Genomic DNA, 27,798 nt, shown 5'->3' with positions numbered 1-27,798 from the left:
TTCGCAGTGTTGTCATCTGAAGTCAGTGATCACGTGACTACAGGGGAGGGATAGCCATAGATGTAAAGGGTGTTCTGTTTTCAAACTAGGTGAATGTGGCAGTTCTGGGTATATAATCAATATGCTAACTTTCACAGTTGTGTGGCAGTTTAGGGTACAGTATAACAACTTTCAGAATTTTAAATCATAAAACCTCCTTTTCCATTGTGTTCCTTCTGAAAGAAGACATAAAGTGCCATGTTTGTGTCACTACTGAAATTACAGTAGCCTACCAATTCCAATCTATACAGTCTATACTGTCACGCGATGAGCTTGAAAACAAGGATACAACTAGAGTTAATTTATATTCATGAACAGACATCAATAACAAAAAAAAGTAAAGGGGTAGACTTTTTACATAAACAAATTAAATTACACCCACCTGACCTTAACTGTAAGCAATATTAATGTTATATATAATTTACGATTCCAATCTGCTCACACACCCAGTTCTATCTCCGGAACAACTGGAACGGTGTTTGGTGTGGGTGTAGTTTTCACAGTTGCAGAGAGGGGGCGAAAGAGTATAACCTCCAGGATTCCGTGGAGTTCAGCACACAGAGCAGCTGGGAGAGTGTAGTGGAGCTGAGAGCAAGCAACTTCAGAATAGAAAGAGGGCAAGGGCGAGCCGGTTCACGGTTCACAAACCAATACAGTCTTCACTGTTGAAATTCTGAAGCTAAGGAAAACACAAGAAGACTGCTTGTGTTTGTACTGTGCAAAAGTTTATATTGCGCGAAAATGAATGAACTCGGTGGACTGAGCAATACTGTTTGGATTGAATAAAAGTGTGCATTATCAGAACAAACTCAAATGTTATACAAAACGAAGCAAACAAGTTAAAAACGCTGAAAAACGACCACGAAAAGGGGAAACGTTGTACAGCCTGGATAATTCTGTCTACCCTAGAAATGAGTTTGGTATTTGCAGCTCCCAATGTGGAACGAGTTATCGCAGCAGCGGAGTTAATTCCTGGAGCTTTTAGCTACAAAACAACAAACAAGCGGGGTACAAATAACAATCGAGCAAAGAGACAAGAGCATTCATTTATGGTGAACTGGGGAATAACACTGTCTTCCTGAAATTAAGCAAAAGAAAAGGGGAGTGGACAAAAAACCGAATCAGCCCCGAAGATAGAGGAAATCTGAAAAGGCGTGCAACTTCAGACCTCTGACAACATTGGTATTTGCAGCCTAAAACAGCGACGGGACCTGAAATGTGAGTTTACTAAAACAAAGCAACCGTGAGTGGACGAGTTAAGCCATTTAGAAAAACACATTATTTATGTATGGAAGATGTTATTAACACTGATCTGTAATCGCATACAGAGAGGAAAGGCTATTTAAACAAAAACAAAAAAAAAACAAAAAAAAAACGGCAACATCGACCAGGTGTTTTGTTGCAAACGAAAAATACATTTGGTGCTGAGGAAAGCTTTTTTCAAAGATGGTTTATATGAATGAACTGCGACCCTATGTATACGCACACTATTTTGGAAAAGCAGGACTGTTCCAATTGTTGATTCCCGTGTTGTTGTTGGCGTGTATTGTTGCTAATCCTTAGCTGTCAATAACTTGGATTACCCGAATTTAACCTGAACATCTGTATGTAATGCTAAATGCTCAGAACTCCTTATCCTTTAAACTATCTTGGTCGCAAGGCTGTTTTTGACAGTGGGAATATACCCTATGTACCATTTCAAATTGCATTTGGAATTTATTATCAGTTGCTGAATTTGATTATGGAGATTAAACAAAGTTTAAAAGTCAATGAGAGAAAAAGCAAAAGGTGATGGATACGAATTAGGCAACATATTGTCCCCAGGCAAAAGCTAAGCGGGAAAACGCAATGTATTCTTTTTTGAAATATCCAAATCAATCTACTTACAAATCAATCTTGCGATAAGATCATTTTAAAAGGAAAGAAAAAAAAAACATTACAATAGTTAATAAAACCTTAGTTCTGCATTGCAGACATTTTATTTGCTATGATGAGTACCAATATTGTGTACGAGTGGCTGAAGACTCTCCACCTCTGTCAGTACGTAGAATCATTTGTGGATAACGGCTATGATGATTTGGAAGTGTGTAAACAAATTGGGGACCCTGACCTGGATGCTATCGGGGTCTTCCTGCCTCATCACAGGAATAAAATTCACGATGCAGTGAAGAGGTTAAAAGAAGAGGAGAAAGAGACAGCTACAGGACTGTACTTTACCCTGGAACCCGAGATACCCCCCACTCCGGGAATCTACACCTGCCACAAGATAGATCAGTGCGAGTCCAAAGTGAGGGGGGGCAAATCTAGGACTGAACCCAGCGTCGCGAAGGTCGGGAGGAACCCTGGATATCGGGGTACAAGCAGGAACCAACAGCTTAGTACTTCCAAAGAGCTGGTCACTTACCCCAAACTGAAGCTGAAGATCATGATCAGAGATAAACTGATCAGAGATGGAATAAACCTCAGTAAACCACCATATTCTAACAAGGTAGGAATCCATGGATTAGTCAGTCTTATTAATACATTTTCAGTTCTGTCATGTTTTATTTTACTTCATACAACAACAAAAAAGATCGAATTTATTAAATTTAAATTATGTTTAACATTTTCAACGTGAAAACTAATATTAAATTGTAATGACAACGTTTGGTGTCTTAAAAAAAGTGTGGTTGCCTAAGGCAACCCTTCATTGTAAGCACTTTTTAAAATTACGTAGCTAAAGTTGAATTCGGTTCACACATTTTTAAAAAAAGCAAAAAGGCAGCATAATTCTTATTAAAAGTCAAACTTGTTTCCTGAAGTATTGCACCTCAGGCCCTGCTAATTCATCTACACATTTTAGTTAAATATCTGATTTTACTACTTAATATCTGCCGCAGAGATCAGCATAATATTGATTCAAACGTGAATGACAGGTTGACTATGCACAAATTAGGGTTAAGTCATGTTCCCTGCGTTTAGTAGGCACACCATCTCGGTTTGATTTATCATGTTGTTTCTTAATTGAGCTATTGTCAGAACTTGTTTAAAATTACACGGTACTGTCAGTGACTGTCAAAAGGCGCTGACGTGAAGATCCTGCTATTTCTGATATGTGATTGTCCCTGAAATTGAGCCCAACAGGGACGCTTTTGACAGACACTTAACCTGCAGATGTGTACAGCAACTGGTCAACATCACTTTCATCAGTGAACAATAAGACCAGATTTAATGGATTACTATTACAGTATTTATTTATTTATTTAATAGCAGACCCTCCTATCTAGGCCGACTTACAATTGTTGCAAAATATCAGTACAAAGTATCACATTACAAAATAGAAGTGTCACATTACAGAATATCACATTTTATAGATAAGAGCAGTTGTAGAGTACAGTAGCAAAAGATCAAATTCAAAGAAGAGCAAAAAGTAGAGAATACAGTAAATAATTACATGTAAGACTGGGTTTGACTAAGAGCAGTTAACTTATATAAAAACTATTTGCTTATATGAGTAAAGACCAGTATGAGCACATAGCAAGTATGATGAATGTGAATGGATGAGAATGATTTCAATAAGAGCAATTACAAAAAACGTTAGTACGGATACCTATAATTGTAAAGTCAAATACAAGATACAAGAAGTCGTTTTAATTAAGATCATTAGTAGAATACAGGAAGGCATGGAGCAGTTCAGTGCAAGTACAAGGTGATGCATGTACTGGTACAATTGGCTGCTGTATAGTCCAGTGTAGTCGAGAGTTGTGAGGTTTACAGATGGATCCCCACAGGGCTGCTTTTCTTACACCAATTGCTTTGTCAAATAATTAAACAAAAGGCACTATTGACCAGTACAAGTAATTTTCTTACAGTCTGTTAGCCAGATGCATACTGATAGTCACGCAGCAGGAGAATATGTGTCTGACAAATACTAATGTAGTCGGCCCTTTGTATTTATGAGAGCCCTGAGACAGACTTCTTGTATCTTCCAAAATCAATCATTTTCACACCAGCCCAAATATTTTCAATAAAACTGAAACAGAAAACATTATATTTATACCTGCCAATTGTTCAGCTTGTACGTCTTTGTGGAACTGAAACAATATGCAAAATCTCCTACCTAACTACCTACTTCGGTCACAGCAAACCAATATTTTTGAAGGGTGGCCTTTCAAAAACCTTAATATGTTTAGCCATTTCATATACTGTACGTGCAAGTGAGTTTATTTCACTTGATGTGATCTCTACAATATTGCAAACAGTAGTTTCAGCCATCTTTACTTGTGTTTATCAGTCTTTGTATTGGAACTGTCTGCCTCACTTACAGTATTAACGTTTTTTGTGAATTCACCTGGAAGATGAAAGATTACCACTGACAGCAACCAGACATGGTGCAAGTCAGATGCTATGCAAGCTTACCAACAAAGATCTGCCAGTTGCAATACTTACTGTATCAAGGTAAGTCTTAAGGAGTAAATGGCTGCAAATTCCATTTTCTGTTTTTGTAATATTTGCAATGAGTGGTTTTTATTGCATATAGAAATATTTTGTGCTTTTATTTATTTTTTTATTTATTATGATGTTTACTTTACGTGTTTTCACACAGTATATTAGCTACTGTTCAGTCAGGGTTGCCTGCCAAAGGGTTATGTAACTCAGGCTAGATCTCTGCTGTGAACTAGATCACCTAGTTCACTGCTGTGTATTGCCATCAAAAGTAAATAAACTTGATTCGGAAATGGCAGATCACTAGATGGCGCTGGCCCTTGCTTTGTGTTTTAGTTTTGTGATACAGACTGTTATACATTAAGGTCCATGGTTTGCTTTCGAAAAGTGGCATCAAAGTATTAAAGTATCCCATTACAGAACACTTACATCACATGCAAACTGTTGGCTGACACAGATTTCCCAAATTGGATATATGTACTTGTATCCTCCCCGCCTCCCTGGCAACTGCATTGCAAACTACTGATGTTCTTAGTATACATAATTGCACAGCATCATAATTAGCCAAATTGCAGCCCTCCCAACTTGTTTTGGTTTAGCAGATTCTTCTAATGATGTTTTGCACATTTGTATTGTCTTTGGTATAAAAAGAACTAGAGGGGAATGAAGGAACAGTAGACTCTCATTCCATATACATATACTCCCTTTGAATTATTACCTTTAATCTTTAAATAACCCACAAGTGAAAGTGCTTAAATTGGGCCTGATAAGGCTACATTGTAGTAATATCCTTTGACCAAAAATACCCAAATACCAGTGGTGTAGTCGAGGGTATACACCGGTGTTTACCCACTTTTTGTTTGGGCAATCATAGCGTTTACCCACTTCTCGTATAAGGGATACAGAGTTTACTCCTTTCTACTCCCCTGTCTTGTGCAAATCCTGGGTTAAAGACAAGCTATTTTAACGCTGAACATCTGTGTTGTGCTGTGCGCAATGACAGCTGATAATTCTTTGTCAGAACTGTGGCACGAACAGGGGGGCGTGGCCACTGGACTTTGTGTTCTTTGATTGGTTGTTAATGTTCTGTTAGGCACACTGGACCTGCAGGGCGGTGCCAGTAGCCTTCATCCTAGCCCATGGAAGGATGCTTGCAGAACTGTTCACATGAAGTGCACCACTGTTTTGGGTGGCTCTGGTTGTCTGAGGACCAATAACAATGTATCTGTTCATATTTATCTGTTCATTCTATCTGTTCAACTCTACCAAACGGACGTTTATCCAGTATTTATTTTTTTTATCACTACACCACTGCCAAATACCTCCATTAGAAGGTGTTCTTTTTACATTTCAGTTTATGCATTATAAAACCTGGTAACACAGAAGGGTTAAATGCTTTAAAATATATCTGGTTAGAATACAGTATTTATGTATTTACATTTAAGGATTTGGCCCAGCACTACCTATCCTCCTGGGCTGTGTGTACATTTAAAGTCAGCCTGGATTCAGCCTCTAAATTCACAGCTACAACGCTCAGAAAATCAGACAAGCAAATTGCTGTGCCTGTTCACTATTAAGTGTTCTTTTCTCTTTTGGTGCAGATCTGCGTTAAAGAGCTTGTCAGTCAGAGACAGCATACAATTACAGGTACTGAAGCACACAAGACATCAACTAACTATTCACGGTACATAAAACACCACTGTGGCAATCAGCCCAACCACAAAAGGGTTCTGATTAGGGGTGGGTATTGGGACTGAGGATCTGTATTGAGATACATATTGGAATTCAACACCGGATGATGCAGATGTTGATTTTTTTGCTAACAAAATAAATCTACATATATAAACCTGCTTTTTGTATTTTTTTTTTAATGGAATTTAAAGTATTAGAATGTAATACGACAATGACTTTAAACTCTCATACAGTATGAAATGCCCAGTAACTAATTTTTGTTCGATCCTGTGAAGTACGTGCATGAGCTACCAATTTGTAAAGTAGAAAAAAACAGTGCTGGTTTGAAAGCTATTGAGGTCCAGCGGGAGAAAAAGATATTCAGAATGCAGTGTAAAATTACATTGTCCAGAACTGTCAGCAGATAGTCTTTAAAAATACACGTAAAAGCCATTAAAATTGCACTGATACCGTTCTTAAATTGGTGACGAATAACAAATAACTGAGTTTTTTGTGTAATTCTTAATTTTATTGGGTGCAGAGCTCCAGAAAAAAGACAGGATCTACTATACAGGGCATTGTGGTGATTGAAGTTCTGCACTGGAGATGACCTCATAATTGAAAGGAATAGAAAAAAAACATGCATGATAAAAATAGATAAAAATAACCAAACCACCAAAGACAACATTTAACCACTAGATGCTTTCAAAGCAAGCCAAATTTGGAAACGCCAATCTGTCAGTACTGATCAAGGGGGAGTAGCCTAAAAGCCGCATGCGAGACATGTTACTTCAAGTTCAAAGTAAAAATAAAATGTGAATTCATATAATTTCTTTTATAAAAATCAATATTGTAATTGACGTTCCGATACTTAAGTTATAGGACTATACCACTGTTGTAAGGTTGGTGGTACCTTCCATCATATTCTTTTTTTTAATTAGGAAATGATTCCTGACATGTGACTTTGCTTTGCAGAATTTAAGCAGCTCAAAATCTCTGTGTGCTTCTACCATATTTTCTTTTATGTTCGCGCTGCCCGCATTATGAGTTCTTGCAGGAAGTGATTATCTCGCGATATAATAGCCGTCATTTTCCAGTATACGTTTCCTTGAATCAGTTTAACCAAAAATACTGGTATTGTTGTTCAAATACCGGTTATTGTATTGCCTGATGAATATCGCCATATACCAGTATATTGGTATTATCGTGCACCCCTAGTTCTGATACCAGGGATTTGGCATTTAAAGACATGCAAGCAGTATACATCTCTTAGCTATGACATGGGATGTGTGTTGTTTCTGGTTCTCCAGACTAGGTGATGATACGACCACTCTCCTTCACATCATACAGTGGCTTGCAAAAGTATTGACCCCCCTTGGCATTTTTCCTATTTTGTTGCCTTACAACCTGGAATTAAAATTGATTTTTGAGGGGTTTGTATCATTTGATTTACACAACATGCCTACCACTTTGAAGATGCAAAATATTTTTTATTGTGAAACAAACAAGAAATAAGACAAAAAAAACAGAAAACTTGAGCGTGCATAACTTTTTGCCACCTTTTGCAGCAATTATAGCTGCAAGTCTCTTGGGGTATGTATCTATAAGCTTGGCACATCTAGCCACTGGGATTTTTGCCCATTCTTCAAAGCAAAACTGCTCCAGCTCCTTCAAGTTGGATGGGTTCCGCTGATGTACAGCAATCTTTAAGTCTTACCACAGATTCTCAATTGGATTGAGGTCTGGGCTTTGACTAGGCCATTCCAAGACATTTAAATGTTTCCCCTTAAACCACTCGAGTGTTGCTTTAGCAGTATGCTTAGGGTCATTGTCCTGCTGGAAGGTGAACCTCCTTCCCAGTCTCAAATCTCTGGAAGACTGAAACAGGTTTCCCTCAAGAATTTCCCTGTATTTAGCGCCATCCATCATTCCTTCAATTCTGACCAGTTTCCCAGTCCCTGCCGATAAAAAACATCCCCACAGCATGATGCTGCCACCACCGTGCTTCAGTGTGGGGATGGTGTTCTCGGGGTGATGAGAGGTGTTGGGTTTGCGCCAGACATAGCGTTTTCCTTGATGGCCGAAAAGCTCAATTTTATCTCATCTGACCAGAGTTTGGGGAGTCTCCCACATGCCTTTTGGCGAACACCAAATGTGTTTGCTTATTTTTTTCTTTAAGCAATAGCTTTTTTCTGGCCACTCTTCCGTAAAGCCCAGCTCTGTGGAGTGTACGGCTTAAAGTGGTCCTATGGACAGATACTCCAATCTCTGCTGTGGAGCTTTGCAGCTCCTTCAGGGTTATCTTTGGTCTCTTTGTTGCCTCTCTGATTAATGCCCTCCTTGCCTGGTCCGTGAGTTTTGGTGGACGGCTCTCTCTTGCCAGGTTTGTTGTGGTGCCATATTCTTTCCATTTTTTAATAATGGCTTTAATGGTGCTCCATGGGATGTTCAAAGTTTCGGATATTTTTTTATAACCCAACCCTGATCTGTACTTCTCCACAACTTTGTCCCTGACCTGTTTGGAGAGCTCCTTGGTCTTCATGGTGCCGCTTGCTTGGTGGTGCCCCTTGCTTAGTGGTGTTGCAGACTCTGGGGCCTTTCAGAACAGGTGTATATATACTGAGATTATGTGACAGATCATGTGACACTTAGATTGCACACAGGTGGACTTTATTTAACTAATTATGTGACTTCTGAAGGTAATTGGTTGCACCAGATCTTATTTAGAGGCTTAATAGCAAAGGGGGTAAATACATATGCACGCACCACTTTTCGGTTATTTATTTTTTCAGAATTCTTTTAAACAAGTTATTTTTTTTCATTTCACTTCACCAATTTGGACTATTTTGTGTATGTCCATTACATGAAATCCAAATAAAAATCCATTTTAATTCCAGGTTGTAAGGCAACAAAATAGGAAAAATGCCAAGGGGGGTCAATACTTTCGCAAGCCACTGTATAACCTCATGCTTTTCCCAGTCAGAATCATTTGAACATCCCCAGTTTCAATTTGGTGACATGCGTTTACTGTGGCGGTTGCAGATGGTATAGAACTGGAAAAGGTCAATTTACACACTGCTTTAGGGGGTTCCACTGCATCTGTGGCCTTGCCTAGATATGGAATCAGTAAGGGTCTGCACTCATTAAAGTCCTGCCAGTTAAAGGCTTGGTCTGCTTTGCTTTGGTTAGTTGTCTTTCATGCATGTTCTGTGGGGTCCATGTCAAAGCTAGTGTGGTTGGTACAGCCCATTTTTACATGATGCTGTACAATTGTCATTTTGCACAGTTTAAGGGACCTGCAGACCAGTTGCTCTACATGGAGTGGTCACTTGACATGCTGAACTGTGCGATGTGTCATGCGACGGACTGCAATGTGTAAGGCCCAGAGCTCTTGGCTTTGTTTATGTAGAAGAGGATATTAATCAGAGGATGGGAAATTAGCATATTAGTGAGCTATGAGTATATCCCAGGATGCAACAGCAGCTGAAACATTAAGCGTCATTGTGTTAGAATGGTAGAGTGCAGTCAGAAGCTACTTCAGGACAGCTGCAAAGGAGTGTGACATTGATTGAAAAACACCTATCAATGTACACAATAATCTAAACCCAGAATAAGAGCAGGCTGTATCAGATAAAAGCAGTGCAGTTAGGGTTGCAGGATGATTGTCACCAAGTGTGGAAGGCTTGGACAGGTTATTGGAACGCTGCATAAAGATTTTCTTTAAAACCCTTGCAGTAAAACCCTTGCAGTAAATTGATTTGGGCGAGTTAGTGGTACTGTATTAGACAGCAGTGATGCCACAGGCTCTGTTTAGAGCACTGGAATAGAGTGTTTACACAGTAACCTGCTACTGCTTACCATCTCAAGGCTGCAAACTCCCCCAGTTATGGCTCCCTCTAGGCTTAACCTGCTTTTTACAAAGTTCATGGTTATCTATCTGTGCATATGTCTTTGTGTCGTCTTTGGTGGCAGACAGAATGTTTCAGATTAGTGAATACTGTGCATTACAAACTGGATTCCCATTAAATCAGCGAGCGTCTGTAACCACGATTGCAGTTCCATTAAGTAGTAATGGACTGAGCTCTAGAGGAGCTGTTGAACGTCTGTGCATTAATGTTCATATTAATAAAGCGGGACAATGCTTATGATCTGATCTAAGTCTTGTAGGGTTTATGTGGGTACATTTGTCCTTTAGGCTCAAGGAAATCCTAATACTTCATGTTGATATGCAGGAAAAAATCCAAAAAATCTGTTTGGTAAATATGGTTAAATGGAGAAATCTGCTGCAATAGCTGCTACATTTCTCTGAAGATTTAGTCACTCTCGCTGCACATCACATGAAAGGAAAACTTACCAGTCATGGCTTTGTATTTTGTGAAGCGTGGCCTGTTTATCGCTAATGTAGCCCAAACAACGACTAAATGGGGTGGGGTTGAGGTCATCTATGGAAGGAAGTCATCTTCAGTTTGTGGCTCATTAAAGGGCAAGGCCACTGGGGTTAATAAAGTGACACTGGTTGAATGTCATATGGAGTAATACTGTACATTAATATTCTACAGTATATAATAGGATTGTTGGGTTTTGCCTAATTCCCCCCAATCTGTCATAGTGTAAGCCTTGTTTATGTTAATTAAGACTGTTCAGAAGTGATGATTCTGGTGCCTGCATAGGCTACACACGTACTGGTGTTTTACTTGACAAAACTACAGTGGCGTTCAATGACTTTTTAGCAAGGCAAGCAACAACTTTTAGATTACAGATAAAACATTTTCTTATAATGTAGGCTACTAACAGCGATTCAATAACCAAAATACCACAGATCCATTCACAACTCTTTTCCTGCTTTTCTGTAAGTACTTACTACTTGCAATTTTAATTTTGGCCTTCTGTTTTTGTTGCAAAGTCTCTTGCACTAAACGGATTACTCAACAAGCTTTTCACTAAGTTTTCTATTTTGATCTTGACGACAAGTTTACGCACCACTCAGTGTTCAGTCAAGGAGGATTCGATTCTACAGTTAGATGCCTTGTCGATGTTTTCCAGTGCATGGCCTCCAGGAAGTGAGCAGTAGCACTTTAGGTTTGATTATCATGGGACAGGTGGAATATATGCTGTCTAAGGGCTCTTTAAAAACCTTTGTAATTACATTTTTTGAGACACTGCATGTATTTTGTTTTTATGACCAGTCACTCACACCAGGATTTATGTACTGTATTTTGTCATACTTATTTACTATTGTCCCTAGACAGATTAAAACCAGAATATAGCGTCAATGTGTCATATCCTCATTTAATGTGTTAACTTTGTTTTAAATTAATTATTTTTCATTGTATGGCCACTAAAATTAAATGTGGTTTCAGCTCCATTCCTATCCCCGTGCTTTGTTTTATAATAGAAAAATGTTCAGAGTATAGAATTCCTCATATTCTTGTGTGAGTCCCTTAGTCTCATCGTTAAAGCCTTGGGGCAAGGGCTGCGAAGAAATGCATGAGTTTATGCAAAGTGCTTTTTGTTTCAGCACAATAACTCATTTGTTTTTTTTTCACTGTTGTTTTGTCTCTGGAATGTTTCCCTCCCCTGGTCTGACTGCTTGAGCTCATGTTGAAGTGAAGTACCAGTCTGCAGGGACCACAGGTTTTTTTTCCAGATTACTGGGGAAAAGAATACCAAAACACATCATTAACTCCCAAAAGAGTTAACTCTTTAGAAAAGGGCTCCGTTTGCAGCTAAAGCGTTGACACTTAAAGTGAAAACGGAAACAAGATTTGCCTTTAGCACAAAGCCAGAGCTTTGTTGCACAAGTAAAACTGTACAGTGCCGCCTTGAATTGGCTCCACTTCAGCAGTTTCTCTTCAGAAGGACTGCAAGTGTGAGAATTACAATCAAAGAGCTGCAACTGAGGCGCATTGACTGGGTAAGAGTAATAAAGACTGTTTGTCTTTCTCTGTCCTTGAAATGTAAGAGCACGCTGCAATAAAGAGGGAGCAGAGTTAATGAGTTATTCTGGCAAGGCAATAAAAGCCATGCACATCGGCCTCTTAATGGTAACTTTTTAATATATAATATTGAATCTATTTCTTGAATTTATAAAGTGAAACTTATTGAAAGTCTTTGTCTCCAAGGTGATTTTCTTTTAAAAAGCGGTCCACAAAACATCTGGAACCTGGTATACAGTTTGTCTATAGTTAGTCAAAATGTTTCCCAATTTGCTGAAGTTTAAATTGCTATACATAAGTCAACTATTGTAAATTGTTACTGAAATTATTAGTAAAACTCCTTGCAGAACCATTCAGTGCAGTGTGCCCTGTTTTTTTTTTGTTTTTTTTGTCTATAAAATAAATCGCTTAGATTCACAAAAGTCGGTTTAATAAACTTTGATTGTGCATTGCATTTCTGGAGAAGAAAAAAAAAGAAATAAACTATTGAACTGGAGTTTTTAAACTGTTCTTGTAAAGGCCAAGTATATGATCTCTGTCCATCCCTACAGTGCTGTTTGGACCACAGTTCACAGATGAGTTACTAGCACTGCTCTTTAGACGTATTGGATTTGGCAGGTCAGAGCGCTGCCTGGTTTTAAAGTGCTTTGTGCTACTATGCATTACAAGTAAGACACTGGAAAATCTTTAGAAATACTGTCTTTTATCTCTTCAGCTGCATGATAGTTAAGTACACTGTGCTATTCTTCAACTAACAGTCATTTAGTTATCAATACATATTTTCTGTCTCTCATTGACAATTCAGATATATACAGTGTGTCACTTGAGATGCATTGCTGACATGTTTAGTTTCATACATTAAAGCATAATATTTTGACACGTGGTAGTCATCTTAAATGGCTATATCCGTGACACAATTTAATAATGACAATTCAGTGTAAAGGTAGGTAGCATCAACGTTAAGGTAAGGTTAATTCGCACATTCATCAACATGGGGGTGGGGGGGGGGGAAATACAAAAACAAAACAAAAAAATTTCTCTAAAGCATGTGAATTCAAAGGCATGCAATGACAAATGAGCCAATGTTGTCACTATTCAGGAATATTTCTACTGCTTCCCTGAACTTTAGCTTATTACAGACTATGTACCTGGTCTTGTTGCCGTACCAATATTTGACTACTGTTTTAGTTTTAGTGCAACATTTATCTGCAACAAAAGAAAAGAGCACCAGTAAGTGGATCCATATTACATCTTTTCGTGATATATTTGAGATAGCATCAATGACTTTACAGTATTGTAAAAAGGGTTGAAGGATGAAAAAGGTCTTAGACAGACAACTCCTGGATCACGAGTCATGGGAACGTAAGACTTGCTTCTAGATAAAATGACCTACACATGGAGGGTTAGCAGAATTAAAAAAACCACATCTAGGTCTATTCAATAATGTAAAGAGCTGTGAATCTGAATACTGCTGCCCTTTAATTATATTAATCCTGCTGGTGTTTTCCCTCTGGGGTAATGTACTGACTTCTAAATAAATACAATAAAATTACATGGTGAGACCCACCACTGCGTATTACATTACATTGCCCCCAATCTGTTAAGATAACATTTCTTTATAATACTGTGCATTTTTTCTTGAAGGGGAAATTGTCAGCATTTTATTGTTTTCTTTTCTGATTTCCTCATTCATTAGAGTCACATTCTGTGCATTATCTCCGTACCATGGGCCTCATTTACGAAAGGGAGCTAAACGTTATGGTGCCGATAATTGCAGTTATTGTGCACGTTAATGATTTCTGTATTTACTATTACAATTTGATTCATTATTGCGTGAAGTAGTGGGCATAATATGTGATTTGTATGTTAATGTATTTAAATGAGCATCCTGCTCAGAATAATGAGAGGAGGTGTATTAACATGGTATTCACTAAAGGCTGTTCATTTTAGTGCGCGCATTAAAGTGATCATTTATTAGTGTGTATGGGAACCAGGCTTTATTAATCGACAGGCACGCTGTTTTTTCTGGACTGAAACTAGTGGTGTGCAGTTCGATATATATATAATATAAAATATCGTAGTGTATGTGAAAATATCTGTATAAATTGTATGTAGGCCAATATACTCAAATATACTACTTAAAACATATTACCCTCACTTTAAAGGGTAAAGGGTCACTTTAAATTTAAAGTATTTTACAGTACAGAAATAGGCTGATATAACCAGAAACAGCTTTCGTAGAACACTAACAAAAAAAACACAATATTTGTCTCAATATTTAACTTGTATTCCAAAATATAAGGCTTTTAATAGTCACTAAAAGACTGACAAGCTGTGAAAAATGTGAAATAGTAAACAGTGCCACTATGAAATGTACCTTTTTATGACGTCTGTCTGGACTCTTGGCACTTCTTTTCTGGCACACTTGATAATAACTCTAATTCTGCAACTTTTCCACATAATGCCTGTTGTAAGAAAATTGTGTCTTCTGCATGTCTTTCTTTTATTTTTGTTGCAGCTAGCCAGTCAACTCTTTTGTCCAGTCATATGGTCCACCCTCTGTTTTAATCCCAGTTACTTTCTTCCAAGGTAATTCTGCACTTTCCATGGCTTCTTGGAAGTTTAAAAAAAAAAAAAAGTCCTTTCCTGTGGTTGTGTTGTTCATGGCATCCACAGCACTTTTCATAAAAACGTTTTGTTGACTCCAAAGCTTCTTTCATTTCCAGTAAACTCAAAATACGTTGCTTTGTGTGGCGTGTCACAGTGAAGTTGTATGTTACAATCTTTCGTAACTGTAACCATTGCACTGCAAATCAGACATATTGCCTTGCAGTCAAAATTATTCATTGAACAAATAATCGTCTGGCTAACGATTTTGGAATCTTCTGTAAAATAAATAGTTTAAACAAGCCTTTGCGTCGCTATCCTAATCCAAATTATGTGTCTTGTGTGTGAGGAAAAGGATCCTGCGTGCTATTTGATTGGCTATTTTACTACCTCTGCGAGTATAATTGGCTTAATGGGAATGTCACTCTGTGGCAAAGTGGTTTGTAGTGCTCCGGTGTATAGGTGATTTGAGGTGCTCCAACAAAGGACAAACACAAAGTTTACCGTTCAGGTTTCTTTAATGCCCTTTAAACCGGGTTTCAAATAATAAAGCTGGCTCTACCCAGCAATGGGTATTGCCAGCGAAAACTGGACTCAAATAATAAAGCTGGCTCTACCCAGCAATGGGTATTACCAGCTACAAAACAAAGGGGTTGCAGTCCCGAAATAATAAACACAAAACACGTCTCCAGACTGGGTGCTCTGGTGCAGGTGCGGTGCTCTGAGTGCTGGTGCTCGTGCGCGTTCAGGTCCGGGCTTCTCGCTGCAGCTCCAGCTTCGTGTCAGCCGTCTGGCAAAACAAACACAACACTTCTCAATGAACCCACGCTTCATTCAAGGTTCCGTCCTTGTCTCCTCCCATTAACCACAACAAAAGGAGCCGATTACGGCATCACGTCCCCCTAAAGTACCCTAAGCCCCGCCCCCTCCGATAGCTAGTTCAATCACGTCTCCTCCAATTCATGACTGAAACTTCGCTCACAGTACTAGGGCGATGACTCCAGGTACCGTAATGCTGCCCTCTTCCTGAATGGCCGGCTCCCGACTGTCCCCGGGATGAACTGCCCAGGCATTCAGTAGGAAGCCCGCAGCTCCTGTTGTACAGTGTCCTCACCAGACGAGAGGGAGATTGGTGATTCGGATTCATTCGCTCTCCGTCACAATGTTTTGTCAATTTCTTACAAAATAAAACATTCTTTAGATTACTATTGTATTAAATTACAGATCAGTTTCCAGATGAATGGTGGAGTGTTATGATCATGTCAGAATCTGCTTTTGTAGCCTCATTCACTAAACAGCGGTAAGCCCTTTCCTGCATGCTTTGTACATCTGCTGTATTCACAAACTAGTGGCAGGCAACCTAGTACGTGAGAAAGTACAGCGTTTGAGTCATTTAAGTATAATGAATAATGTTAATGGGTGGAAATGCATGCAAATTACATCACAAAATACCGCAAGGGCGGTATTTGATATGCAAATTATATTCACTTAAGGGTGCTAACTTTACTAGGTGTCTCAACTTGTATTAAAAGTACAGATTTATTGAAACCAGGCAGGGTAATTACTAAATCACAAAATAAATAGGGCAGACCACTAGTAGTGCAGTGTGTGGGAAACATGGAGGTGGTACTCTGTTACAGAACCAGAAGAGGAGCGCAAATGAGAGCACAAGAGTCAGAGAGAGTATTTCAGACCAGGCAGGGATCACTAGGGCAGTGTGAAGAGGAGTTAATAACTAGATACAGATTGGGCACAGCCTTACCATATTAGCCTTATCTGAGGAGATCAAATCTGATGTAGAGCCACTTACAGATAGGAGTTATGCAATGCCAGGTCTAGTGAAATTGTTGTGCAGCACACTACATTATTTAGCATCTTGATCATTTCAGACAACTGTGTCTGCAATTGGTGGGACATCACTACCCACGTTTTCCCGGTGTTTACAGCAGGTACTGAATGCCCTGTAGAAACGCACCGGGAAGTATATATAGTATTCCAGAGAGACAGATGCTATATGACATAAAAGTGGCCTTTTACGAAGTGTCTGGTTTTTCAAATGTATTGGGGGCTATTAATTGCACCCACGTCGCATTGTCACCACCCAAGTATATAGAATATATCTTTCATAATAGGAAGCTTTACAACTCCATTAATGTAGAAATGGTATGTGATGCAAAACTGAGGATACTTGATGTGATTGCCACCAATCCTGGCATACGACTCACACATCCTCAGACAGTCCGGGATATATGAACATTATGAGGCAGTTGTATATGGAGCTGGTTGGCTTCTTGGTAAGTAATTTATAATACATTTTTCATGGTGCGCTGATAGGAAGCATGGGCAATTTGGTAACTTTGTTAATGTTGTCATAGGTGATGCTGGTTACAGGTTCAGACCCTGGCTGCTTACACCGTTGCCAGACCCCAGAACGCAGGCAAAGATTCGGTACAATAGAGCACACATGGTGTAGCCATGTTTTGAACCTACATTTGGAGTGTTAATAAGTTGCTTCAGATGTTTAGATAGATCTGGAGGTGTGCTACAGTATAACCCTTGGAAAGTGTATGCACTCATTGTTGCATGCTGCATTTTACGTAACAGAGCTGTCAACAATGCACTACCAGGGAAAAGTGATGCAAACATTGGTGATGACCCCCCTGTACAGGACACCGAGGAGGCACACAACATGGCCAGTGGGAAGAGTGGTGAGAGAACTTGTCATCCACAATTATTTGTGTTATAATTCAATGTACAAGACAGACAGAACAAATAGAGGCGATGCCTTGCATCATGCATTTAAATACCAATGTCATACAGGAGTGCCATGTTAGCGGGGGCAAAGGAGCACTTACCACCCTTGTATGTAATCAGCACTCAGATATACAACACTCCGATACATGTCAGTTGCATTTTACTATCCTTGTATTAAGAAACAAATCAATTTAAATTATTATATATATATATATATATATATATATATATGTGTGTGTGTGTGTGTGTGTGTGTGTGTGTGTGTGTGTGTATATAATATAAAGATTTCCATTACAGGAGAGTAGATGTTGAACTTCATGCTGATTTGAACTCGGCTCTCGCCAAGATAAGCACCAACTAAGACGTAGCTTTGCAGTAAACTAATGTGATCTATCTGCATCTCTATTCTTTTGCGTTGTTTTCCATCTGATGATGTAGATATCCTTCTGTCTAGTATTGATTGCTGAAGTGTAATGCTGGTCTCCAGGGATCAGCTCATTTTGCCTCCCCAGCGCATCAGCACACACAACGGCTGCGATGCTGTCTCCGGGGATCAACCCAGTGCGGTCTCCCCAGTGCATCAGCATGACAGCCGTCTGGATTGAGCTAAGTAGGGTACATCTCTGGGGTCTTCAAGTGGGCACCTTCCATCCTCTGTGTTTCGTTGACTAGCCCACGACACCTCAAGAGGGCTCAACAGTGATTCTGGCATCCCAGCATCATCCCCCCTCCACTCAGCTCAGCCCAGCCTACTTACATGTACATCAGCGTTGCTTTCTTTCTATTGTGCTTGAGATGCTGCTCCTTTCTGCTGCTTCAGATAAGTTCTTCACTGTGCGACGCAACTCTTGGGCACTGAACCTGACGTCTCTGAGAAACCGGGTTGTAGACTGTGCCACAAATCCTCGACAACCCACCTCTACTCGGAAAACTCGGACTCTCCATCCTTGCTGTTCCGCTTCAGCAGCTAGTTGAGCATACCGAAGTTTCTTCCTCTCATACGCCTCATCCACAGCATCTTCCCATAGCACTGTTAACTCTACCAGATGAACAAGGCATGCTGATCCAGACCACAAGACAATGTCTGGTGGAAGGTTAGTGGTGGCACTCTGAGGTAGAAAAATAAGCCTGCCAGCATCTTCCAGTCTAGCAGCTTCCAGTTGTCCTGGGCGAAGCTTGGTTTTAACGCTTTTTCTTGGTGGTTGCACTCCTGGACGGAGGAATATTGTCTTTTGTGTTTAATGTTTTGATGGAACTGATGGCAACTTATTGGCCAGGTTACGCTTGTCTTCCAATGCTAAGGCCAAACATCACAGCACATGGTCATGGCGCCAAGTAAACTGTCCTTGGCTAAGACCCACCTTACATCCTGTCAAAATGTGCCTTAATATTGCAGGTGATGAACAGAAAGGACATGAGGGATCCTCACCCACCCAGAGGTTTAGGTTCTGTGGTGATGGGAGAACATCATATGCTGATCTAATGAGGAAACTGATCCTGCTCTTGCCAGACGATCTTGCGTTGTTCCACACTCTCCCATCTCATCCATTCTCCCTGCTTGGCCTTGGAAATGGCCTTTACACACCTGGTCCTTTCCTCCTGCTTTTGCACCTCATTGACTACCAGCTTCCTCCGTTGAGCTGGGGTTGCCTTGTGCCATGTAGGAGGAGCTGAACTAAGACCAAAACCTCCTTTTCCATGCTGAACTTGCCCCATAATATCTCCAATTTGAAGGGCAGCCTTAGCAGCTTCCACAGCTTTCTTTGCCATCCATTTTCTTCCAGTTTTCAACACAGGTGCTGCCACCCTTACGCATTTGTCTTGTGAATCTACTAATGTCATTTCCAGTTGGACTTTGGCGCACTTAAACTCCTCAGTTAGAGCAGAGATTGGTAGCTGCAGTATTCCTTTACCATAAAGTCCCACTCTACTGAGGCAGCGTAGAAATCCCAACCATTTCCTGACTATGAACTGATTAAAGCTTCCAGCTTCTCAACTGTTGTCAAGGAAACTTTGTGCACAGTCAATGGCCACAGCAGTCTTGGCAGTCTTGGCAGAGTTTCAGTTTGCCTGGTAAAGTGCTGCTGTCTGTGCTCTTCAACCCTTCCACTGCTTGTTGCCTGACTTCTCCCGCACGAACTGTGCCCTTTAGATCCCCGTTGTACCATCTCCCTAAATTTTTCACTGGCTTCACGGACACCGTTGGTCTTGCCTCACCATTAATGTAGAACCTTTTATGTACTACTTTGCCTTTCATTATAGAGATGCTCCTTGATTTAGTGGGCTTGAATTGCGTTCATGCCCATTCAATGTTATTGGTTAATTTGCCCAATAACCGATTAGTGCAGGCTACGGTTGTAGTCGTTGTTGTCATGTCATCCATGTATGCTCGAATTGGTGGTAGTCGTATTCCAGAAGCCAAGAGCTCTCCTCCAACTACCCATTTGATACCCTAATAATTACTTCCATTGCCATGGTAAAAGCCAGTGGAGAAATGGTACATCCTGCCATTATTCCAACTTCTAGGCATTGCCATTTAGTGCTGAATTCTGAAGTTGAAAAACTAAATTGCCAATCTCCAAAGTAGGCTTTCACTAAATTTTTTATTGTCATCGGTGTGCTGAAAAAATCATATGCTGCCCAAAGAAGTTCATGTGGCACTGAACCATATGCATTAGCCAAATCCAGGAATGTCACATGGAGCTGCTTCCTCTCCTTTTTTGCTGATTGAATTTGTTGCCAGATTACGCTGATGTGTTCTAAGCATCCTGGGAAACCTGGAATGCCTGCTTTTTGTACTGAAGTGTCAATGAAGCAGTTCTTTAATAGGTAGGTTGACAATCTCTGTGCAATAATGCTGATTAAAATCTACGTTTAAAAGGGAAGTAGGACGAAACTGACCGATGCTTGTAGAATCCTTTTCTTTTGGTATAAAGACTCCACCTGCTCGGTACAATGCTCTTGGTACAACCTGTTTTTCCCATGTCACTTTCATCAATTTCCACAGGATTCGTAGAACTCCAGAAGCACTCTTGTACACTCTGTATGGAACTTCATTAGGCCCTGGAGATGATGATGCTCTTGCTTTTTTCACAGCTTGCTTTACTTCTTTCCACTTAGGTGCACAGTCGTCCATTTGGTATTCGGGTGGATTGATAGAGGTGGGATGTCTGAAGGAATTGACATAGGCTCCTGCCTTTTTTGAATCTGTTTCTGTTTCCTCCAAATATCTCTCCAGCTCAAACTTAGATGATTTTAGTGTGCCATTTTTCTGACTGGTGAATGTCTTCTTTACAAATTTGAATTGATCTTTATAAAAGTTAGTTCTCGAACGCTCTTTTTGTAGCGTTTCTGTAGGCGCTCAGCTCTGCACAGTGTTGCAAGCTGATCTTTTATGAACCTTTGTAACAAATGGAGTCCCTCCTTCTGATTTTGTTCTGCTTTTCTCCATTGCTTCCTCAACTGCCTCCTTTCTCTAACTAAGCGTTCAATCTTCTGCTGCTGTCTAGACTTTCCAGGAATAGTTTGTACTTTTTCCTTCCTTTTTACAATTCCGACCCTCTCACTTCCATATGCTTATATAATGTCCCCAAATTTATCCAGCTTCTTTTCAACTGTTCCAATTAACCTTTCCAAAGTAATACAGAGATCTGTGTTTACTGTGTCCCTCGCAGTTTTCTCACAGGCCCGTTGAGGTTCTTTTCTCTCTTACGCTGGTTTGTCTGACCAGGTTCGCAAGGATCATTAGGTTCATCACTATTTGTATCCACGCAGGTCCTCCTCACGTCTATGACAGGGGTGCTGATATCCTGTGAACTATGGTTTGCTTCCTATCGCTGGATTTCATTTGACTGCCTTGATTGACTTCGTAAGAAGTACTGATCAATGCGAGGCCCTTGTCCCTTCTGCCTCAAGCCTTTCGTTCTCCCTTGATGAATCTTCATACCCTAGACTGTTGTTGCCTTGCTCCAGCCACATACGCTAACTGCAGATCTTGAACTACTCTTTTGTGAAGTGCTCTCCATTCTCATATCCGTTTTCGTTCCTAAATCGTTAACCGTGTTCTCCAACGTTGAGTCATCTTCCACCCCTGCTCTCGCAGACTCGAGGGGTATTTTTCTCTTTAATTTCTTAGAAGCCTTGGGCAGTTGTCTCCAGCATCCTGTTTATGTTTGAAAACAAAGAGCTGGATATTGCCGACCAGGGTAGCTAACCCTTGGCAGCCCCAGTGGGGTCTATTTCCTTCTGTCCGCTGTCTCTCCATGCTGTCACAAGGTCTTTCCCTTGTTGCCAGCTGCAGTATTCACAGCAGTCACTGGATGTGTCCAGATGTTCATGATTTCCATTACATCAGAGTAGATGTTGAACTTCATGCTGATTTGAACTCCGCTCACACCAAGATAAGCACCAACTAAGACGTAGCTTTGCAGTAAACTAATGTGATACATCTGCATCTCCATTCATTTGCATTGTTTTCCATCTGATGATGTAGATATCCTTCTGTCTGGTATTGATTGCTGAAGTGTAATGCTGTTCTCCAGGGATCAGCTCATTTTGCCTCCCCAGCGCATCAGCACACACAACGGCTGCGATGCTGGCTCCGGGGATCAACCCAGTGCGGTCTCCTTAGCGCATCAGCATGACAACCGTCTGGATTGAGCTAAGTAGGGTACATCTCTGGGGTCTTCAAGTGGACACCTTCCATCCTCTGTGTTTCGTTGACTAGCCCACGACACCTCACCTATATGTAACAAATTAACGCACTTGCCTGTCACATGCGATTTCCGTCGCCAGTTTTTTGATACAAATTCTATCTCTTCAATGTTACAATTTATTTGATAATCCGTCACAGCCTGCGTTTTTTTTCTCACATGCGCAAATCAATTCTTTAGTGTGCAGTTACACAGTGCTTGCTTGAGTTTCACCTGATGAAAATGCAGCAACAACAATGTCAACAAGACCAGCTACTGTAATGTAAAAGTTTCTCATTGAACAGTTTTAGATACGGCGATGTATTTTTATTTTTTTTAAATCTGTGCTCTTTAGTTGTTTTTGTGCATTTTCATTTGCAAGTGAACTATTACATTAGGGCCCTAACGAGCACTATATTCTGCAATTTTGAATACTGACTTTGGATACTGTTTTAATTCTGGAAACTTTTTGCATTGCTTTTTTATGTTTTCCACAGTTCTGTGCATGGGTAACATATTGATTACATTTTTCTGTTGGGTCGTTAATGGGGAATTTTATATACTGCTACAATACGTACCGGATTTAAAAGTATGTACTGTATTACAGTCCACGTGTCCACAGTCTCTTTTGGCAAGTGGTATTTTCAGAGTCATATCGTTCTGAATTAATCAGATATGCATCAGACTCTTTCAACCGTCACTGGTCAACATTTTACAGGGTCGGATATGTGAGTGCTGACTATACTATAATGAAGTGTGTGTTAACCTTGTGCATAATTCTGTAATCAATGACAACTTGCAAATTAATCATTTAGCTTGCTTTATTTGTGCATATAATTAGCTTAGTGAATAGAGTGACAGCTGCTTCATTTTTACGTGGGGTGTGGCTTCCCCCTGCCACACGATAATTCTGATCATTTACCACCGTTTAGTGAATGAGGCCCTAAAGCCCAGAGTTTCTTTTTACTGGGATCTAAGCTTTATTTTTAAGGCAGAACGTATTGAATATTTCCAACATATAATACTTTTTATAAATATAAATGTAGTAGTTCCATTAATTATACACAGAGTTGTCATACACGTAATTACTAATCTGAGACAGTTTAGCACATTATTCATCTAGATTGTGATTGTTGGAATTATCTCGGTCACAAAATGTTTTCCGTTTAAAAGGTAAGCCACTGTCGTAAACATACAATTTGTTTAAGAAAAACCTTAAACTGCATGTTTATGACACCACAACCTTTAAAAGAGTGTGCATTTTAGTTTCATTTTGAGTTTGAAGCTCCTCAATGTTGCAGTGGTTAAATGAAGCTTGAAGGGCTCTAGGAATTGCTTATGTATTGGTCCATGACAGATGGGTTTTAGAGGATATTAAGACACTCTCTCCACAGATGTGGTTAAATATCATTTTACTTTCTGATTTCAATTTATTTATTTATTTATTATTTTTTTTACAGCATATGAAACCTCAGAAGCAAAATAATTCTTTTCATGCTCCTGTTTCTTGATCTGAAGTCTCCCTGTGCACTGTATACTGTGTGCTGCTGCTTTCTGTGGCCAAATTGCATTTAATCTTAAGGAAATGCCTGTCATAATAGGTATTGCAAGCTCCTCATTATGATTGATAAGAAGCTGGGCACCCCAGGGTAGCAGAGCTCATTGCCCTATAGATGAAGCACTAGCCTGTCATCAGAGGGGTGCTGGGTTCAGTGCTGGATTGATCAATAATTCCACATCCAGCATCTGCCAGCATCATCCTGTGGCGTGTGAAGTGCTGTCCTATTAGTACTGCAGATCTTCACATGAGCCATAAAGCTGATGCTGCCCCATCTGTTTTTTTGTGTCTGTTAACGTATCCTATGGTACTGACTGTAGATATTGACTTGGGCTTAAGACTTCACTTGATTTTTTTATGTCACTGCCACATCTGCATTTGTAACTCTCACCCCTTTTCAAGGCAATGTGATAATGCAGAAAATGTAATCGTTGCTACTTATGACACTTCTGGTAAATTAGAATACATTAAAATTTAAAACTTATGTTTTCGTAAATATTAGGGGAGAATACCCTTGCATAAATTTGAGCTTTATGAATGGTCACAAGCCATCAAACAAAGCCCAGCTGCTTGAATTTTTGCGCCAGGAGTGGCATAAAATCACCCAACGTCAATGTGAAAGACTGGTGGAGAGCATGCCAAGACGCATGAAAGATGTGCTTGAAAATCAGGGTTCTTCCACCAAATATTGATTTCTGAACTCTTCCTAAGTTAAAACATTAGTATTGTGTTGTTTAAAAATGAATATGAACTTATTTTCTTTGCACTATTCGAAGTCTGACAACACTGCATCTTTTTTTGTTATTTTGACCAGTTGTCATTTTCTGCAAATAAATGCTCTAAATGACAATATTTTTATTTGGAATTTGGGAGAAATGTTGTCAGTAGTTTATAGAATAAAACAAAAATGTTCATTTTACCCAAACACATACCTATAAATAGTAAAACCAGAGAAACTGATAATTTTTCAGTGGTCTCTCAATTTTTTCCAGAGCTCTCTCTGTGTGTGTGTGTGTGTGTGTGTATATGTGTATATATATATATATATATATATATATATATATATATATATATATATATATATATATATATATATATGTATGTATGTGTGTGTGTGTATATATATATATATATATATATATATATATATATATATATATATATATATATAATCTCATCTAATAAGGATGAGCAATACTTGAAGGTAATATCGTTAAGGAACACAAAGAAGACAGGTGTTGAACTGACAACAGAACTGGCAGAAGGCACAGGTGTCATTGTCCATCAAATCAACAGTCACTCTTGAAATCAAGACTTAAAGGATGTGTTGCAGTAACAATACCTCTTAAAGTGGAACAAGATTAAAAAAGGCTAAAATATGCACAAGAACACAGAAATTGGACTATGGAACAATGGTCAAAGGTGCTTTGGACTGCTGATGGATGGACAACGACACCTGTGCCTTCTGCTAGTTCTGCTGTCAGTTCAACGCTTGTCTTCTGTGAATGTATGTTTCCAGTTGGGACAGTTTGACTCACTTTAGAGGCACAATTACATACAACTTTAATTTAGCTCCAAGGTTAATCCCCACTCTAAGATAATAGCTTTGTTGGGACTATAAGTACAGTTGATGACATCATATGAAACCCCCTATCAAGCTAATTTAATAGGGAATTATCCATAGGGATACAGATTATAATATAGACTACCACAGTATCTTCTTTGAGTCAGATTTGAGCAGAATTAGATATATGTTTTGATTTATTAGTGAATGGGATTCATAAACATCTTGAAGAATCTGAACTATGTTAGGTGCAGGATACATATATTGTTGATTGATTCTTTTCATAACCTGTGGTTCCGTTACAGTAAAGCTAATGGATTTAGTTTTGGAGGGGGGTTATAAAAATGATGTCAAGACACTGTTGAATTACAGTGCACCTTAACCCAAAACGCTTGTTACAATAACAAGCATAACCTCTGTTTTCAAGCCTGCAATAAAATAGTGTTTAATGATTACCTTAAATGATGTGATTTATGTGAATTTTCATTCTGTATAATATTTAAGACTTTAATGGAACCCTTCAAAGCAGTCTAAACTATATTTTGGCTATATATCTATCTATATATATATATATATATATATATATATATATATATATATATATATATATATATATATATATATATATATATATATATATATATATATATATATATATATGTTAGTTATGCTTGCTAAACGCTCCAGAATTGGTACTTGTTTGTAATTAATCATTTTACTTGAACATCTTCATCCTTATCTTTCACTGTGGGGTTCCAATTCAGATGGTTTTATCGCATATGTTCATTTATTTATGTTAGTCCATTTTATTTTTATTGCCATAAAGCACGGAGAGGATTGATTTCACTGTCCTGTCTTAGGCTGTAAAAATACTCGCCAATCTTCAGCTTTTATGACAATATTTTAAAGCAGAATAATCTCATATTTATAAAGTTACACAGCTAAATAATATATTATCTGTTCTACTACTCTTGCCTAGCACGTGTGAAGTTAAGTTGAAATAAATCTGTGGGGTTCAAGTGAGTATCCTTGGCTAAAATACCTATGAACACTGGTTGTTCATACATGAGTCTCTTCAGTTAAAGCAGACCTTTGTATTGTGCCACCCAAGTAATAAACGTAAAATAAAAACATAAAAGGCATGGGGTATTGTAGTGTTGCAGGTATACATTGCCTTTCAGTGTGCCTGTCCTATTAGATTAGTACAACATGAACAGAATTCTGTTTCTTTTTCTCAAGTGGAAGCTTGCAGTAAAGTTAAGCCATTCAAAACACGATAACAGCACTTTTGTGCTCCCCTTATAAAAGTTTACCATGATGTTTTTAACTGTAGTTTTACAATGGCTTTCATATGGTTAAATTATGCATTTACCATAGTTTACCCTGGTTTTCCATGTTTATTAATCTGATTTACCATACCTTGCTATTCTTTATAATGATTACCTATGCTTTACCATGCTGTCACTGTGCTTTATTGCACTTTGCTATGCTTGTATAAGGGTCTCCACAGACATCTAAACTTGTAACTAGTGGTTGCTATCACTTATTGCTACTGAAGACCTCCAATAATTTCATATGAGCTTTCTTGAGGTGACAGCAACTCGCTTCTGAGCAGTGCGGCTTCGTATTGTAGATGTTCCAGTTCCGAAGTCACTGTACATGTCAGGCTCAGTTTACAAAGCCATTTTAAGATTTCACTGTCACAGGCTTCTAATGCTTAGTGAGAACCACTAAGCTGACCTTTTCGTACAAGCTCAGTCACTGTCAAAATCTATAACCTAATACTAGGGTCTCAAACAAGCAGTATTACACTATACATGCCACTATCTGTTAACCTAATTGACTGATGTCAAAATAGTGTTCAGCAAGGAACCTGCCAGTGTATAAATACAGTAGCAGCCATCTGAAGAATTCCCTGTATTTTCTAGGTAAAATAGCATGTGTATAAAGTCCATCTGTCTGTAAAATACACTGTTAGATGGACCTAAGTCTTTTTTTTTTTCTTTTTAAACGTAGTGTTTCAGTGCTGTACAGACATTCTATGTCGTTATCCATTAGTGCTCCAGCTTTATTTGGAGGATTGCCTTTAGCTTGTTTTAATTTCCCATTCTCCCTGAGATACGAATGTACTAGCTTTACATCATTTTTTTAACGTCATTTTGTTTATCATTAATGAATATTTCTGTACTGTGGGTGATGTCGCGTAATTGAAAATGAGACATTTTGTGTTTTGAATTGAAAGTGATGGTTTTGAGGAGTCGAATGGGTCAAAGTTCAAGTATATTTTCCTATAGAGGAATTATCACTTTTTGACGTCAGTACTGTGGTGTTATGCCTTTTTTTCGAATGGCTCAGGATGCAAATATAGCCTTCATCCATGTATTGTATATAAATAATACAATGTCAAGAAAGAAATCCAAAGCTCTGATTGGTCAGCCTTGCACTAGACCCATGATGTTATCCCTGTGTAACATCACGGATCTAGTACGACATCCTTCTCACTGAAAACCTAGACAGACATATCAATCTGCCACAACTGTCAATAACACTGAA

General features: G+C 39.0%; 1 protein-coding gene across 5 annotated transcripts in view; it reads left to right on the top strand.

The window, feature by feature from the left end:
- The first annotated feature begins 643 nt into the window (after positions 1-643).
- Positions 644-27,798, top strand: part of LOC121315828 (SAM and SH3 domain-containing protein 1-like) — a 356,703-nt gene continuing 329,548 nt past the window's right edge. For 3 of the 5 annotated variants that reach the window (XM_041250299.1, XM_041250298.1, XM_041250297.1), the window contains exon 1: positions 644-2,527. In XM_041250299.1, coding sequence (XP_041106233.1) covers positions 2,027-2,527 — 501 coding nt within the window. In that variant the 5' untranslated portion in view covers positions 644-2,026. The remainder of the gene's footprint in view (positions 2,528-27,798) is intronic. The other 2 variants (XM_041250302.1, XM_041250306.1) reach the window with 2 other exon arrangements.

The sequence above is a fragment of the Polyodon spathula genome, chromosome 5 (assembly GCF_017654505.1).
Source record: "Polyodon spathula isolate WHYD16114869_AA chromosome 5, ASM1765450v1, whole genome shotgun sequence".
Lineage (NCBI taxonomy): Eukaryota > Metazoa > Chordata > Actinopteri > Acipenseriformes > Polyodontidae > Polyodon > Polyodon spathula.
Note: the sequence above shows the minus strand (reverse complement) of the source record. Positions and strands in the feature narration are given on the sequence as shown.